A 13,797-nucleotide genomic window follows, 5' to 3' on the forward strand; every position below is an offset into this window, starting at 1 on the left:
GAAATAGGAAAACCAGGTGGTGGGTGGCTAGGCTGCAGTTAAAAGACAGAGAGACATGCTATAGCAGAATAGCAGCTTGTGTTTGCTTTAAAATTGTATAGCATGAGTGAGAAAACATCCTTTACTTTTCATCTGCCTGTCCTTTCCATTTTTTTGTTTCTTCCTTTTGTAAATTTTTGTTCGGATCTCATATAAAGGCTTTCTTTCCTCTCTCATCCTTAATTACTTTGAATGTCAAACCTGTTCAGTAATCACATCTCTTTGGGTAGTAATGAAGGCAAATAAATAATGCTTAACCTTTCTTAGAGGGATCTGGAGACCCTTCCAAAACCAATTAAGGCTTGTATGATTCACTGGAATTAGCCAAGGCCTTCATGCTAATTTTCCAAACTTGTGTAAGAAAGACAACATTAAAATTAAGGGGGGGAGAGGGAAGAAGAAATTTGTCCTTCCTACAGTCTTAAACCCTTCTAATTTTAAAGTAAGTTTTGAGTGGGAGAAAAGAAAAGAAAATAAATGAGGCAATGCAGATTATGCTTTGTTGCTGTTTGGGCGGTTGGGAGGGTATTAGCTGGATTTCCCCATGCTGGCGTTCTTTTGCTTTTTTATCACTTATATTTTTTCCTCCTTTTACTTTCCAGTGAATTTTTTTTCTCTCTGTTTGGCACATATTTCTACTTCCGATATCTTTTGAATGGTGACTAAGAACAATAATAATAAAAAAGTCTCAATCTTTCATAACATAAAATACAGCAGAACAGCAAAACCAATTCAATTTGTCTGCAAATCTTGCAGATAAATCTTGCTGTCCTGACATGTAGGTTTCAGTCTGTTTATTATCCATGTTCCTCCTTCTCTCACCTGAAGAAACAATTTCTTTGCGTGACATGGAAGGGGAAATATCATCCTCAGTAAGGGAACTGCACTGATCCTCCCATGACCAAATTAGCTTTTGTGCTGTTGGTTTATCACTGCACATCTTGCCCTTTTTGCTGCTGTCAAAGAGCATATGACAGGACTTCATGCCCTGTAACCTGCATGACATCGCACTCCTGTGCCTGCCTGTGATCTCTTTGCAGTTCCTTCATAAACATCAATGCCATAAAATTTCAACAAAAAGTTGAAGATTAAAGACTGATATGATCAATCAGACTCTTCAGAAAAGATCTTTGGAAACATTTAACAAGGAGGTCTCAAAGGCCACAGACCAGTTTCACGTGGGCTTAGAAAGCATCAGTCTTTAAACATATCAACCAAGCTTACAAATATAAGTATGTGTGACTATACATATCCATAGATATACACATATCTCTACTCAAGTACCATTTGAAAAATAAATAGCACCAAAACTGAAAATGTGCACAGTTTACATGATTTAATTTTTAAAGCATTTGTAAGGGAACCTAAGTAAGTCAATTGAAGACCCAGAACTTCAGGAAGATTTTGTTTCCTTGGCTATATTTTTTCTAAGAAAGAGGAGGTTTTAAAAAAGTGGTCTCAGCTGGAAGCATGCCCTTAGCCATTAGAGTGCCAAAATGAATGCAGTATATCAGCTCTGACAATCTGTCAGAAAGAGGGAAAAAATACTTTTGTTCCAAGAATAAGATGTATTCAAAAGTTTTGCCCTGAAATTAAAACAAAAACCAACACAGACACCCACACAAAAACCTGCCTGGGCCAGAGTCTCAGTCAAGACAGGCATATCTTCATCTACATAAGCAATTTACATCACCTGAATACCCAATCCCCATTTCTGGACATAACCATCAGGTTTTTTTAGTTTATTGCTTGCCTAGACTCATACGAACATCATAATAAATCAGTCACTCCAAATATCCTTCAAGAATAACAAGCATTACGAATTAATAATGTCATGCTGGTCATTAATTTTGATAACCAAAGAATTTGCATTAATGAACATACTTGTTATGTAGTTGTTAATGTTACATTTATTTAATACGCAACAGTTACAATGTGTTAGAAGCCAGTTCCCATTACTTGATTATTTCACAGCTGTTCAATATTTGACAGATGCATAATTTCATTCCTTAAAATATTGATTTTCCTTTTATAAGTTGAGAATTGTGATGTTAGATAATTTCTGACATGTTTTGTTAATTTTAGATTATCAATATATATTCAACAGTACAATTTACCAATAAGAAGCTGATATTAATGTTTCTAATTTACAGTCAAGTAAATCGAATGAAGGAGAGGCCATGTTACACAAGTAATGAAATAAGCGTTAAAGCTCAGAATAGAATAAAGGGAATAAATTATTCAAATACTCTGCAGCACTAGTCCTATTTTTGTGCCAGTGGATTTGATATAACACCTATTAGGATGTGATAATGTTAAACACATTTATAGATACAGACAGGTGAAAAGATAGATAGACAATATGCTCTATTTTGATTTGGAAACGATACTCACCAACGAGTATAAATATTTTTAGATCCTAAAATCACGAACTGGTCTCAAAGTTGAAATACTTTGCTTTCTAGCTTGTAATAATCTCTGAAAATAAGGGCCAACAGTACATCACATACTTGTAACAAAGCAATTGTGCTGACATTTTAGTCTTTTTTCAGAACTCGGATCTACGTGTTCAGAAGCTTCAGAGGAAGATGTGGTATGTTTTAAACAGTGAAGAGATGAAGTCATACTTGACTTTTTCTTAACAGTCTGGAATATTTTACTTCTCATGTTCTATGTCTCCTGATACGGAGCCAGCATCCTGCAGCCAGCAGCTCCTCACCTCAGTACCAGACGCAAGACTCATGGGTCTTCCCATCTTCAATCTCTGCTCTTTCTCTGCAGAACTGGTGCTCTTTATCCGCAGAAAAGCGAGATAGAACAGATCAGTCATTAACACAGTGCTGTTGTGGGGCTGGGAACAGAGAGTAGCCAGGTGGATAACTTCAGAAGGAATTACCAACTGCTGTCTGCATTTCCAGACAAAAATGAGGATTTGGCAGTTTTAGCCTTTGGCAGCCTTTTGCCTGACAGCCATTTGTTCTCTTCCCTGGTGCTCCATCTGCTCCCCCTGGTTGGATCAACCAAAGAACCAAGTTGTGGCAGAACCTGTGGGTACGTGCAGCTAAGGCTACCGATAAATACCCTGCCACCTCCCCCACGTAGTGGTACCTGGGGTTTGGAAACACAACTATGAATTCCCTTTCAATAGAGCTGGGCTGGCATAGAACAAGAAAACCTGATGGGTGTGGACTGTTCCCTCAGCAGAGCAAACAAATAAGTCTAATTCTGAAGTCTGTTTAATCCTCAAGATCTACTAGGACAGAAAGAAGAAGCAAGAACAAAACTGTATTAGTGGACGTTTTACATCTTGGGAGCACAAGAAGAGACCCAGCTTCTGGGCCCTGCTGCTGCCAATAAAGTTTTGTACGAAGCAGTCAGCAGATGGAGTACAGCAATACAGATGCCTCTCATGACCATCCCTGACTGCACTCTCCTCCTAGTCTGTTAATCTTGAATTGTTTTTTATGCAACAGAACCGCTCCCACAGGAAAATCTGCTAAATCCACCATCCTGAAAGGGTCAATAATTTGGTCATCCAGGATCTCTCCTGTTAGGTGTTAAGTAACAAGAGGAAGGAATGGAACTTGGGTCTTCCATATCTTAAGTCCACACAGACAGCCTTAAGACTGTTTAGACCTTTTTCTGTAAAAGGAAATACCATCCCACCATGAACAGCTGCTACCGTATTTCTATAAGGAGAACACCAGCAACTTACCGTCAGTAACCGATTCACAACAGTTGACTCTGAGGAGGAGTTATTGAACTTCTGAGATTTTTCAGCTGTGCCCCTCCTCTCAGCATTTTCTTATCGACTAGCACTAAGCATCACTGTACATTGCTTAAACTTCCCAGACACTCAACTGCCCCTGACTGCTGCATGGGCAAATTAACACCATGTTACGGCTACCCCTTCATGTAGTAAGCCTATACTTCAGATGCCTCAATGCCCAACTTCCTGGTGTCCCTTTCTGACTCAAATTCATAGATATTCACTTTAGATGAGAACTGTAATCTCCCACAGCTTTGAGAAAAGAGCCTGCCCAACATAACACAACTACATATACATCTTTTAGGTTTTCTTTATTTATATTTTTTTAGTTCAAGAATTACACACTAGCCAACATTATTATATATTTACATGCTGAAACTGGCTGCAATAATTTTAAATTCAAGAAAATATCTCTTATGTGCTACTCATTTACAATCATCATTTTACTACCTCATATATCCCAGAGGTTAGCAGTCCTTTTGAGAGAGACATGAAGATCTGATGCAATGATATCCACTAGTATTTTGCATTTTCTAGCCATTGGAAAATGTGCATTATGTGCATATAAGAAAGGCTACAAGGTCATTAGTAAGGCTGATGATTACTACATTATGAAGTAAATAGTACTAAGTAAAAAAAGATAAATCAGAACTGTGCAAAGACAGTACTAACAGAACCATTTAAACACCCATGCAAATAAAAACGTGATAGAAGTCAAATCATAGTCAGCTTGTTAGAATTAATCATGTTTCAAATGTTCTTTTTGTCTTCAACTGAAAGTAACAGGACAGACCACAAACAATACAGCCTGGTGAGTATCTGTCAAATGACAGTAACAGTGAAAACATACAAAATGTTATCAAATTGGAATACATGACCTCATGTCTGAAAAACATTAAAAAAATACAACCCTTAGTATGAAAGTAGAGGTGAGATTTTTCATCATTTAAGTTTCATTTTTTGTCAAAGCACTTACAAAGAAAATAATTTTATACTTATGAAATGTCAGTGTTGCATATTCTTGTAGAGATGATCTATTTCAATTTTATATTAATGGATATTTAAATTATTACTCTTTTTACAAAGTAGAATAGGGCAGTATTTTTGATCAACATTCCATTTGCTTCTTAAAAATTTAGACAAAGTTCCTAGTGCATTTTATTAAGCTTTACCTTTGGTGTTAAGCAGTGACTTATTAGACTTCCCTTTTAAACAATTTCTGGAGTGAAGATTCTTTGGCTTTGGGGGACTATGCTATCTAACGACAGTCAAACATACTTTCTTTTTTTGTAAAGAAAAATATAAGTCTACTATTAGATACCATAAGAGATACAGATTTCAGAAACAGACAGACGCAATATGCAGGCTTTCTGTAATGAAATCACCAACAGCTGAATTCTCACTTACCCTGGATTCCTTCACCTCTCCATGCACTGGAGCAACATATCTCCATGCACTGGAGCAACATAAAGGTGCCTTATTGTAAGTGAAAACCAGGCCCTATTTGTTTATGCTAATCTGAGTACTGAGTGCCAAGCTACTATCTTCTGTTGCCTGCACATTTTAACCATACAAAAGAATCGATTGTGCTAGCAGTAACATTGCTGCAATGGCTATTTTACACTACAGTACTTTCTGGACTTTTTTATATCAGGAATCCAAATCTGTTTATGCAAAAGGGTGTTTAAATTACTCTGCTAGAGCACTGCAATTATTGTACTTAGTAAAAAAAAGTCACTAAACAATTACTGTATCTATCGACTGCTCATTTACAGCTTATTTAATTATTTACATAATTTTAGGACACATTAACCTAAACCATAAGTAGAATTAGCTTTTTGCCTTACCATAAAGTACAAATTAGAAGTTAAAAATGTTTAAGAAATCTGATAATATTTACACACGTTCAGCTTAAGTTATGGTTGCTCACATTGTATGTTCTATGTACATATAGCAAAATGTTATGACCACTACTGATATAGTATCGTACCCTGGCCATCCCATCCTAGATTATTTTTTAGAAATAGTTAATTCCTTTTTTTATTGGTTCCCTAAGGAATTTGTTGGTTTTGAAAACTTACTAGTGGACAATGCTGTTATAAAAAGAGAGAGAAGAAATAGGCAAGCAATGTGAGGACTAGTCTAATTTCAGATGCTAGGAGATACAGTACTATCATCATGTCAAACGGTGCAATGCTCCATACGAATTATAAGCATTGATCTGCTGATATAGAAATGCCCAGTTACCCTGTATAGTAAGTTGGTTTTTTTAAATACATTAATCTTTTTTTCTCAAAAATATATTCATACACTGGTTGATGGTAGAAACAAAACTATTATTAGCTTATTCCTTTAACACGCCAACATATGAATGTGTGTGCATATATATACTCAGTACGTGTATATATATGCACAAATGTCCATATAGACATTTAGGTGTATGTCCATATGTACATATAGTTGGATAATGTTTAACATCCGTTTGCTAATGTTTAGTACTGTGTTACAGTCTAGAATTGAAACACAGTCTAATAATTACAGTGAAAATTAATTGAGCTTTAACTTTAATGCATATTTGTCTGAAATGTATAGGATTTGTTCCCCAGGTGTAAGACCACCACTCATTTTCTCTATGCATTGTGCTTTTGTACCTTACAGATTTTATGTCCTTTTTATTAGAATGTCAAAACTCTCTGAAGAACTCTGCGACATGTTGTTATCTAAGACTCTGTTCTCCTCCCCTGGGAATGAAAAAAGAAATGGTCGCAATGTCATTGCTTGAGTCTTTCTTCCCGGTCATTAAACTGTGATAGGATAGAAACATAACATTCCTTACGCAAACACAGAAATATGTTGCATGAATTTTCAGTTCTGAAAATGTGTATCATACTTACTAGCAGTCATGTACAGTATATATTTACAGATTGATCGCAAAGATTTCATTAAAACTGTGCCATGTTATAGTCATAATTTGCCCATGAATTTCACAAAGATGAAAAACACCTTAATTGCTGGCTATCATGTCTAATAGAACAATAAAATGTGCACCTATAATTATATTACAAGGTTTATCGAAATTATCAACTTTGATATTTTGCTTATTGAAACTGACAACAATTAACACGATTAAAAGGATCTAGAATATTCTTTTTTGTCAGTTCTAAACTAAACCCAAATTTATTCTACTTTACCTGGAGGGTAGCACACATAGCAAACCCCATATCTCATGTGTGTTGGCATAATTTCTCACTTTCACTCAAGTATCTCAGAAGAGGAGTAAGTGTTCCCCTTGGGCTCGAGTCATACTTTACCCTTGACAGTGCCTCGCCAGTCTCTCACCCCCATCTTTTTGTATCACAGTGTTAAGCCTTAGTACCAAATGATAGAATCCTTATCTTTCACTAATTTTATACATCGCATTAATAGCCAGAAGGCCATAGTAAAAGTGAAAGTGCTCCTTCCCCCCAGATAATATATCTTTCCTAGTGACACCTGAGCAGAAACCAGACATTTTCTTTCACTCTCTGAATAGCGACATCAGAGAGTATTATGGCTTGTACTCTAACTTTAGATAAATTAATTTACAGTTCTAGGATTCAGTCTCTGTGGTTTTCATAATAGTTGATGCAGTAAACCAATGCAGAGAGTAAACATATTCTCTGTAAGGTTTTATGTTTGATGTGTATCAAGCACAAATGGGCTGCGAGCTCCCTGTATTCACACTATGCTTCTGTGAAATAAAAAAGGAGTTGGCAGCAATTTCTGAAATGAAAGAAACCCTTGTACAGAAGAATACTATAAGACTGCTTTTATTTGTGATAAATACTACCGTTTTTAAAGAACAGACTTTGAAGAGAAATACTGAATTTTGATGTGGCTCCTTTTCATAGATTTGGGAAAAAATTCCAACATGATTCATACCTATCAGTTGAAATTCCAAGTGCGTCTACAAAGCTTATCGTGTTATGCATGAAATGCAGTCAGAAATTAAGTATGTGAACAAAAAGCAACATTTTGACTTGGAAAGCTAATCACGTGATGAAAGCCTGTCTCTACGTATTGCGGAGTCTGAACCCGGAGGCAGTATGTGACTGTACACACCACTCCCTTGAAAACAACCGGTGGTGTGTATGCCTGGCAAATCCCACTTCAGGCTCAAAACCATTTCCTCCAATTTGAAGCAGATATAAGCATATGGTATGCTCAAAACAAAGTCAGAAAAGTGGCTTATTAGTTCCCAGAACTGTTTTCCTCCTATCGCTGTCATTCACTGTCAAACGGGGGAAAAAACCCACAGAAACTTCTAAGAAAATTACACTTTTAAAGCAAGTACAAAAAACTCAAAGAAAATATTTTATGAAAAATATTCTTAAGAACTATCTTAAAGTATTGCCAAAGGAATAATTAAATGGAGAAAAAGTATCTGCCCGAGAAAAATTCCTTTGCTATTCAGAAGAGACTTGAAGTCTAGTTTCTTTCAGAAATTTGTACACAGATGAGAGGTAGCATAGATAAAACAGATGTGACTTTTGCTTCATGAAATATTTTGCACCAAACAATACTGCGGATCTGATTTAGTAAAAGCCATCAGGAATTTATACTTTTTATACGGTTCTTGTGAATTTTTTTTTCATTACAGAAAAAGGTTCCAGAATGGACTAAATGGCAAACTCTACTTCACATATAAAATTCTATTTTTTGTCTATTCTATTTTGCCTGTAAGAGTAAAGCTCTATGGAATGAAAAAACCCCTTATATTTCAAAAAGTTTCCCAAAGCAAAACTGAAATTTGCTAGTTTTTCAATGGAAATCACCCTAAAGCAGGAATCATTCAAGAGTGTAATTAAACTCTTAAAGTGATGGCTACCAAATTTTTCCCTTTACAACAGTGCATTAAGGAAAACAAAATAAAAAGTGAAATGGTATTGCCTAATCCAGACTGAGAAAATACCCTGTCAGTATTGTTTATACGGAAGTACATATGCTCGGAGCTTTACTGCTGAAAGAGGTACAATAACTTTAATCAAACTGGATGTAAGGTGTTAAGCATAACAACAAGGGCAAGCATAACCCTGGAAACATTGCAAACTTGGAAGAAAAATCACACAACTCCACATGAGTGTTTCACACTAAGGTATGTACTATAACTGACAACATTCATTTGCACAGTGTGTATATATATATATATACACACACATATATACACGCACACACACTTTTACATATACGTAGCCTTCCCTCTCCTTGGCCCTGTAGTTTATAATTGTTCTCTAGCTCTCCCTACCCTAGAAAGGCAGGGCACCATTGGTTTTCTTCAGCCACCTAGAGAATTACTATTTGGCCAACCAATTTTGGCACTTTGGACAGATGATTTCCTTTCCCCAACCCAAAACAGCAGCATATCTACCCATTCAGAGTACATGCTTTTTTTATATCCTTGCTACATTCCTCTATTGATCACAACTACAGTCACTGTGATTGTGAGCATATGTTCTCTCTTTAAAATCCAAACAAAACTAGTGCTTTTTGCTTCAGCTTCTGTGCAAACACCCAACCCTAATATTATCAGTCAAAGGTTTAGTTCTTTCAATAAATAACAGGAAATACCTGAATATGGTTGGGAAACCTCTGACCATCATCATCTTGGAAAGATGATAGGCACTACTTGTTTTCAAGTTTACACATTTAAAAGGTAAAGTGTATATGTTTCATAAGTATGATAACAACTTAGTAGCCTCTCTTAAGCGTAGATGCATGTTTTGGAGATGCAGTTTCCCTGGGAATGGTATGTACTGCTGTTGAAACTAGAACTTGCTTCTCAAACGCCGCTCTATAATTTGTATCGCTAAACTCAAACGGCCATAAAAAAAAAGAAAAAAAAAAGAGAGTGAGGGACAATGAGACAGAAGTGATTGTCAAAATCCAATTTGCCTTCACACTCAAAATGTACTTATAGTTTGATAAGGGGATATGTCCATACTGCAACTTAACCTATTTACGATTTAGCAGATACAACCAAAACATTATAAAAACAGACCATAGAGTGGGCCAGCAACTAAGGTGTTTTAAAATAACTTTTTGTCCTGAATAGAATTTTTCTAAGTCCCACTTTTGGCTGTACAACCGATTTGAAGAGAAATCCAGTTCTTGCTTCCTGTGTGGCTTTGTTTCTTAGTTCACATAGTAAAGCCAATAGACAATATTGAAGAAGGAAAAAACAACAGGGAAGAATATGCGCGACCATCGATCTATGGCATTTACATCAGTCAAGTCAGGAATGGTAATTTTCAGTTGAGATGCACGTCTCCGTAGCCTACTTTTCTTCTGTGCCACATGCCGCTCCAGGGCGTTGCGACCAAAGCTGTGCCTGGGTAAGCCAGCTTTCCGGTACTGGATGCTTGAAGCGTCATAGGCCAGCATAGTGCTTCTAGGGTCCCCAAGCCCCATAACAGCCTCGGAAGCAGCCATCTCGTTTTTAATTTCAAGTGTGCTCAACAAAATATTTTCATGTGGATCCATCTGTAAAAAATAAGAAAGCAGATTTAACAGGAGGGAAAGGAAGCCCAATCAGTTGCAAACTGAAGCCATGCTGACAAGGGCTAGATCTAACATTACTAATTCACTGGATGTCAGCCTGTCTAAAAGACTTTAAGCATAGACATAACTATATTTATTGTCATTTATTTGTGAACTCTAGGAGGAATAAGGCCAGTATAGTATAATGGAAAAAATGGTACTCCCTAGACCGCATGTTCAGTGAGCAGAAGCAATACCTGGCAATGCAGTAAATGCTCAGCTCCTGAAAGTGGGATTCTGCCACTGGGTAGGATATCTGGGGCGAACACTGAACTTTTGGGGGTTTTTTTGAGGGAAATTAAATGGAAAAGGGTCTGCTTTGTTTTGGTTTTACTTCTTTGGAATGAAAGCTTCTGCTCTGACAAAAACTTCAGGTATTCACAAGGTCTCTCCGCCTCTATAAAACGAGGCCCAGAGCACTGCACCAGAGAATGCAGATTTTCAGTCCCTATATTCCAAACAGGACTGCTGGTTACCCAGGGAAAGGCACCGACATAGTCTGACTATACCTATGTGGAAACTCCATTCCCCAGTGCTAATGAATTTCATAAACACAGTGCATGCTGCAGAGACCTGGACACTGGAATAACAGAGATCTGCAATTTAGAGCAAGGAAAAACATATACAGAGTGTAATCACATCAAATGTACATTGAACAGTTGTTTCAATGGGTAGTTTTAGCTACTATATATCTTTTTAAAGGCAGTTCAGTGAAAAAAAATATTAATGCAATGTTGTAAAAAACTCCCTTAAAACAATTAAGAGGATTTCAAAGATGAGAAGTTAAATTCTACTCTTAGGCAATCTGGAGTAGATCTGAAGTATATAAGTATCTATAAGTATCCCTTTATAGAAAACAAATATAAGTTTATTTAGGAAGTTCTAATTCTCCTTAGCCTTCCTTCTAAGTATATATTTTGAACTGTGTGATTACAGACTATAATTAAATAAAAATTCTTTAAAAGCAATAATAGCTAATAAGCAGCTAATTAAGTACACTGACTTAGTGATGGTAGTGCAGATGTACTCCAGGCCAAATAAGAGATGAAACTGTCCCAGAGCTCCTTTAAGAATAACTCATCCACATTAATACTTTATAATGTACATAATATATACTATGATTATTATTGAAAGTGCACAGACTGTGACTTTTGTGGATTTCTAACAATAATATGGCATTAGTCTATTCCGTAAGATTTAGAAGCCAGCAGTCAGCAGCAAGTGCCTCGCTGCACTAGCCAATATAGCACCGTATTTGCCATTATTAAAAGAAAACCCTATGTAATATTTCACATGGCACGGTGAGAGGACTGGGTTGAAAACAGTTGCTTTTTAGTAGCATCCACTTCACAGTATTAGGAACTGGGAAGTCAGATACTCACAAAAGTACTTTGGACCTACTGAAACACTGCCATTTGAGTGATTACATCTGGTCAAGTGATGCATAAAAATTGGCATCACTGAGATGCCAGATTTCACTGAGATGCCAGATTTCCCTCTTTTTTTTTTCCAATCTATGTGAGTTTGCACCCCTCTAGTTTCATTGTATTTTAGTTTTAGTCTAAATGTAATGACTCAATGTGAAGCAGACAAAATCATCTATTTTTGCTTGCTTTCCATCAAAGCCATATGAAATCTTTGAATTTTCTAGTGTGTTAGGGAAATCAATCTTTTTTGAGAAGCACTGGAAAAATGGGAAAGTTGAGCTGGAACTCAAGAAAAATTCCTTCAAGAACTCTGTAGCATGATACTGAGCATCATGAGGAAACACTGTGTTCTAGCCAGGAAGGCCATCAAATCAGTTCTCATCTGCATTAGCAAAACTAAGGCAAAAAGAGTATTCTGCTACTGTGATACAAACAAAACCAACCATATGCAAAAGCTTTCAAATAGATCTGTGAAGCTTCTCAAGAGAGCTTTCAAACATTTTCTTATAATGAGTGCAGTTATTTAGAAAATTCTTACATGATTTTTGGACTAAGACAAAATTGGCTGTCATTTTTGTTATCTCAGACCAATAAGATTACTTTCAGTATCTTGAAAATAAAAGCAAGATCCCAAGAACGTCTAAAAACAAACAGCTTGAGTATCTTACAAGAGGGGTGCAAAGCCATTTGGAAACTACATTTTCCATTGTTTCACATAGCCTTAAGAAAAGAATAGAAATTGTAGTTTCAATGACATTAGGGGAAGTTTGACCTAACACCCACTAATGCAATGGTTTTACCCCTTAGCCCAGAGCCTGGGTTATTTTCACCTCAACGTTGTGCATTCTAAGATACTATCTTTGGAAAGATTTTAGTGCCAACAAGTTTGTTCACATCTTAAATCGTCTTAGGATGAATCTACTTTAAGCATTTTATCCTTTTGATCTGCAATGATACTAAAAATTTGAGTGCTCGTATACTTTCTATGCAACACGAATATTTCAGTCTACTAGAGTTAGATGCAGACATGTTTTAGTGACATGATATCACTCCTTCAGTTAACTTTTTGCTTTGATTCTTTTGCCATTTCTGTTCTCATTTCAGTAAATTTCTTAACACAGCCAACTGCTGCAGATATCTGGTAATCTTGGCAGTAGTTAGTAAGATTAGTGATGCTGGGCAGAAAAAACATTGAGCAATATTCTAAGCTATCTTCTAGGGCAAAGTGTTGTCTTCTACACATATCACACTGATATCAGAGTTGGAGCACAGCATTTTTCAATATTCCAAGAATTTGTCAGAAGAAATAATGCAAAATACAGTAAAAATTAGTGATGGGCGAACCTTCAAGTGTTAGAATAGACAGGTAAGCACCACAAAGTTCAGGTGCTTCTCAAACACTAATTTGACCCTCCTGCACCTGGAACACTGGATTGACCATAACAAGAACTGTATTTTTCATGGTATTTTGAGTTCCCAATCTGAAGAACTCCTAAAGTTCCAATCCAGAAGTACAAATGAATGTGAAAATAAAAGAAACAAAGAAAGAAACAACAACATCAATAACAAAAAACCCAGAAAGAAATTAACCTAACTTTTCAACCTTTGACAAAAGGTTCCTTGTCAGATTAGGGAGAGCTGGGAGTGTTATTTCCACCAAGCAGGTTCGCCCAACTCTAAACAATACATGCTTTTGTAACTAAGTGAAGCCTGAGATAGAATGATAATACATTTATTGTGCACAGCACCGCCCATTCAAAAGGATCCCAAAGCGCTTTACAAGCTTTAGAAAGAAGAACCACTTCACTTCCCAGTGAAGCGCAATCACCTCTGAGGCGAAATGTGGTGACTGACAGTGCAGAACAATACACTATATTTTAGTTGAGGAAATGGAGAATGCTGTAGCCAATTGAAACTATGGGGTGGGTGAGTGGTGGTGGGGAATGTTAGGTAAGCAGAACAATTACATAAATTGATATTTGGCCA

At 36.5% G+C, this 13,797-nt stretch overlaps 1 protein-coding gene across 3 annotated transcripts in view; it reads right to left on the bottom strand.

Moving 5' to 3' along the window:
* Positions 1-9,979: 9,979 nt before the first annotated feature.
* GABRB2 (gamma-aminobutyric acid type A receptor subunit beta2) overlaps positions 9,980-13,797 on the bottom strand; it is a 163,278-nt gene continuing 159,460 nt past the window's right edge. For 2 of the 3 annotated variants that reach the window (XM_059825227.1, XM_059825225.1), the window contains one exon: positions 9,980-10,327. In XM_059825227.1, coding sequence (XP_059681210.1) covers positions 9,980-10,327 — 348 coding nt within the window. Of the gene's footprint in view, positions 10,330-13,797 lie in introns of all 3 variants that reach the window. The other variant, XM_059825226.1, reaches the window with a different exon arrangement.

This window comes from Gavia stellata, chromosome 16 (genome assembly GCF_030936135.1).
Source record: "Gavia stellata isolate bGavSte3 chromosome 16, bGavSte3.hap2, whole genome shotgun sequence".
Lineage (NCBI taxonomy): Eukaryota > Metazoa > Chordata > Aves > Gaviiformes > Gaviidae > Gavia > Gavia stellata.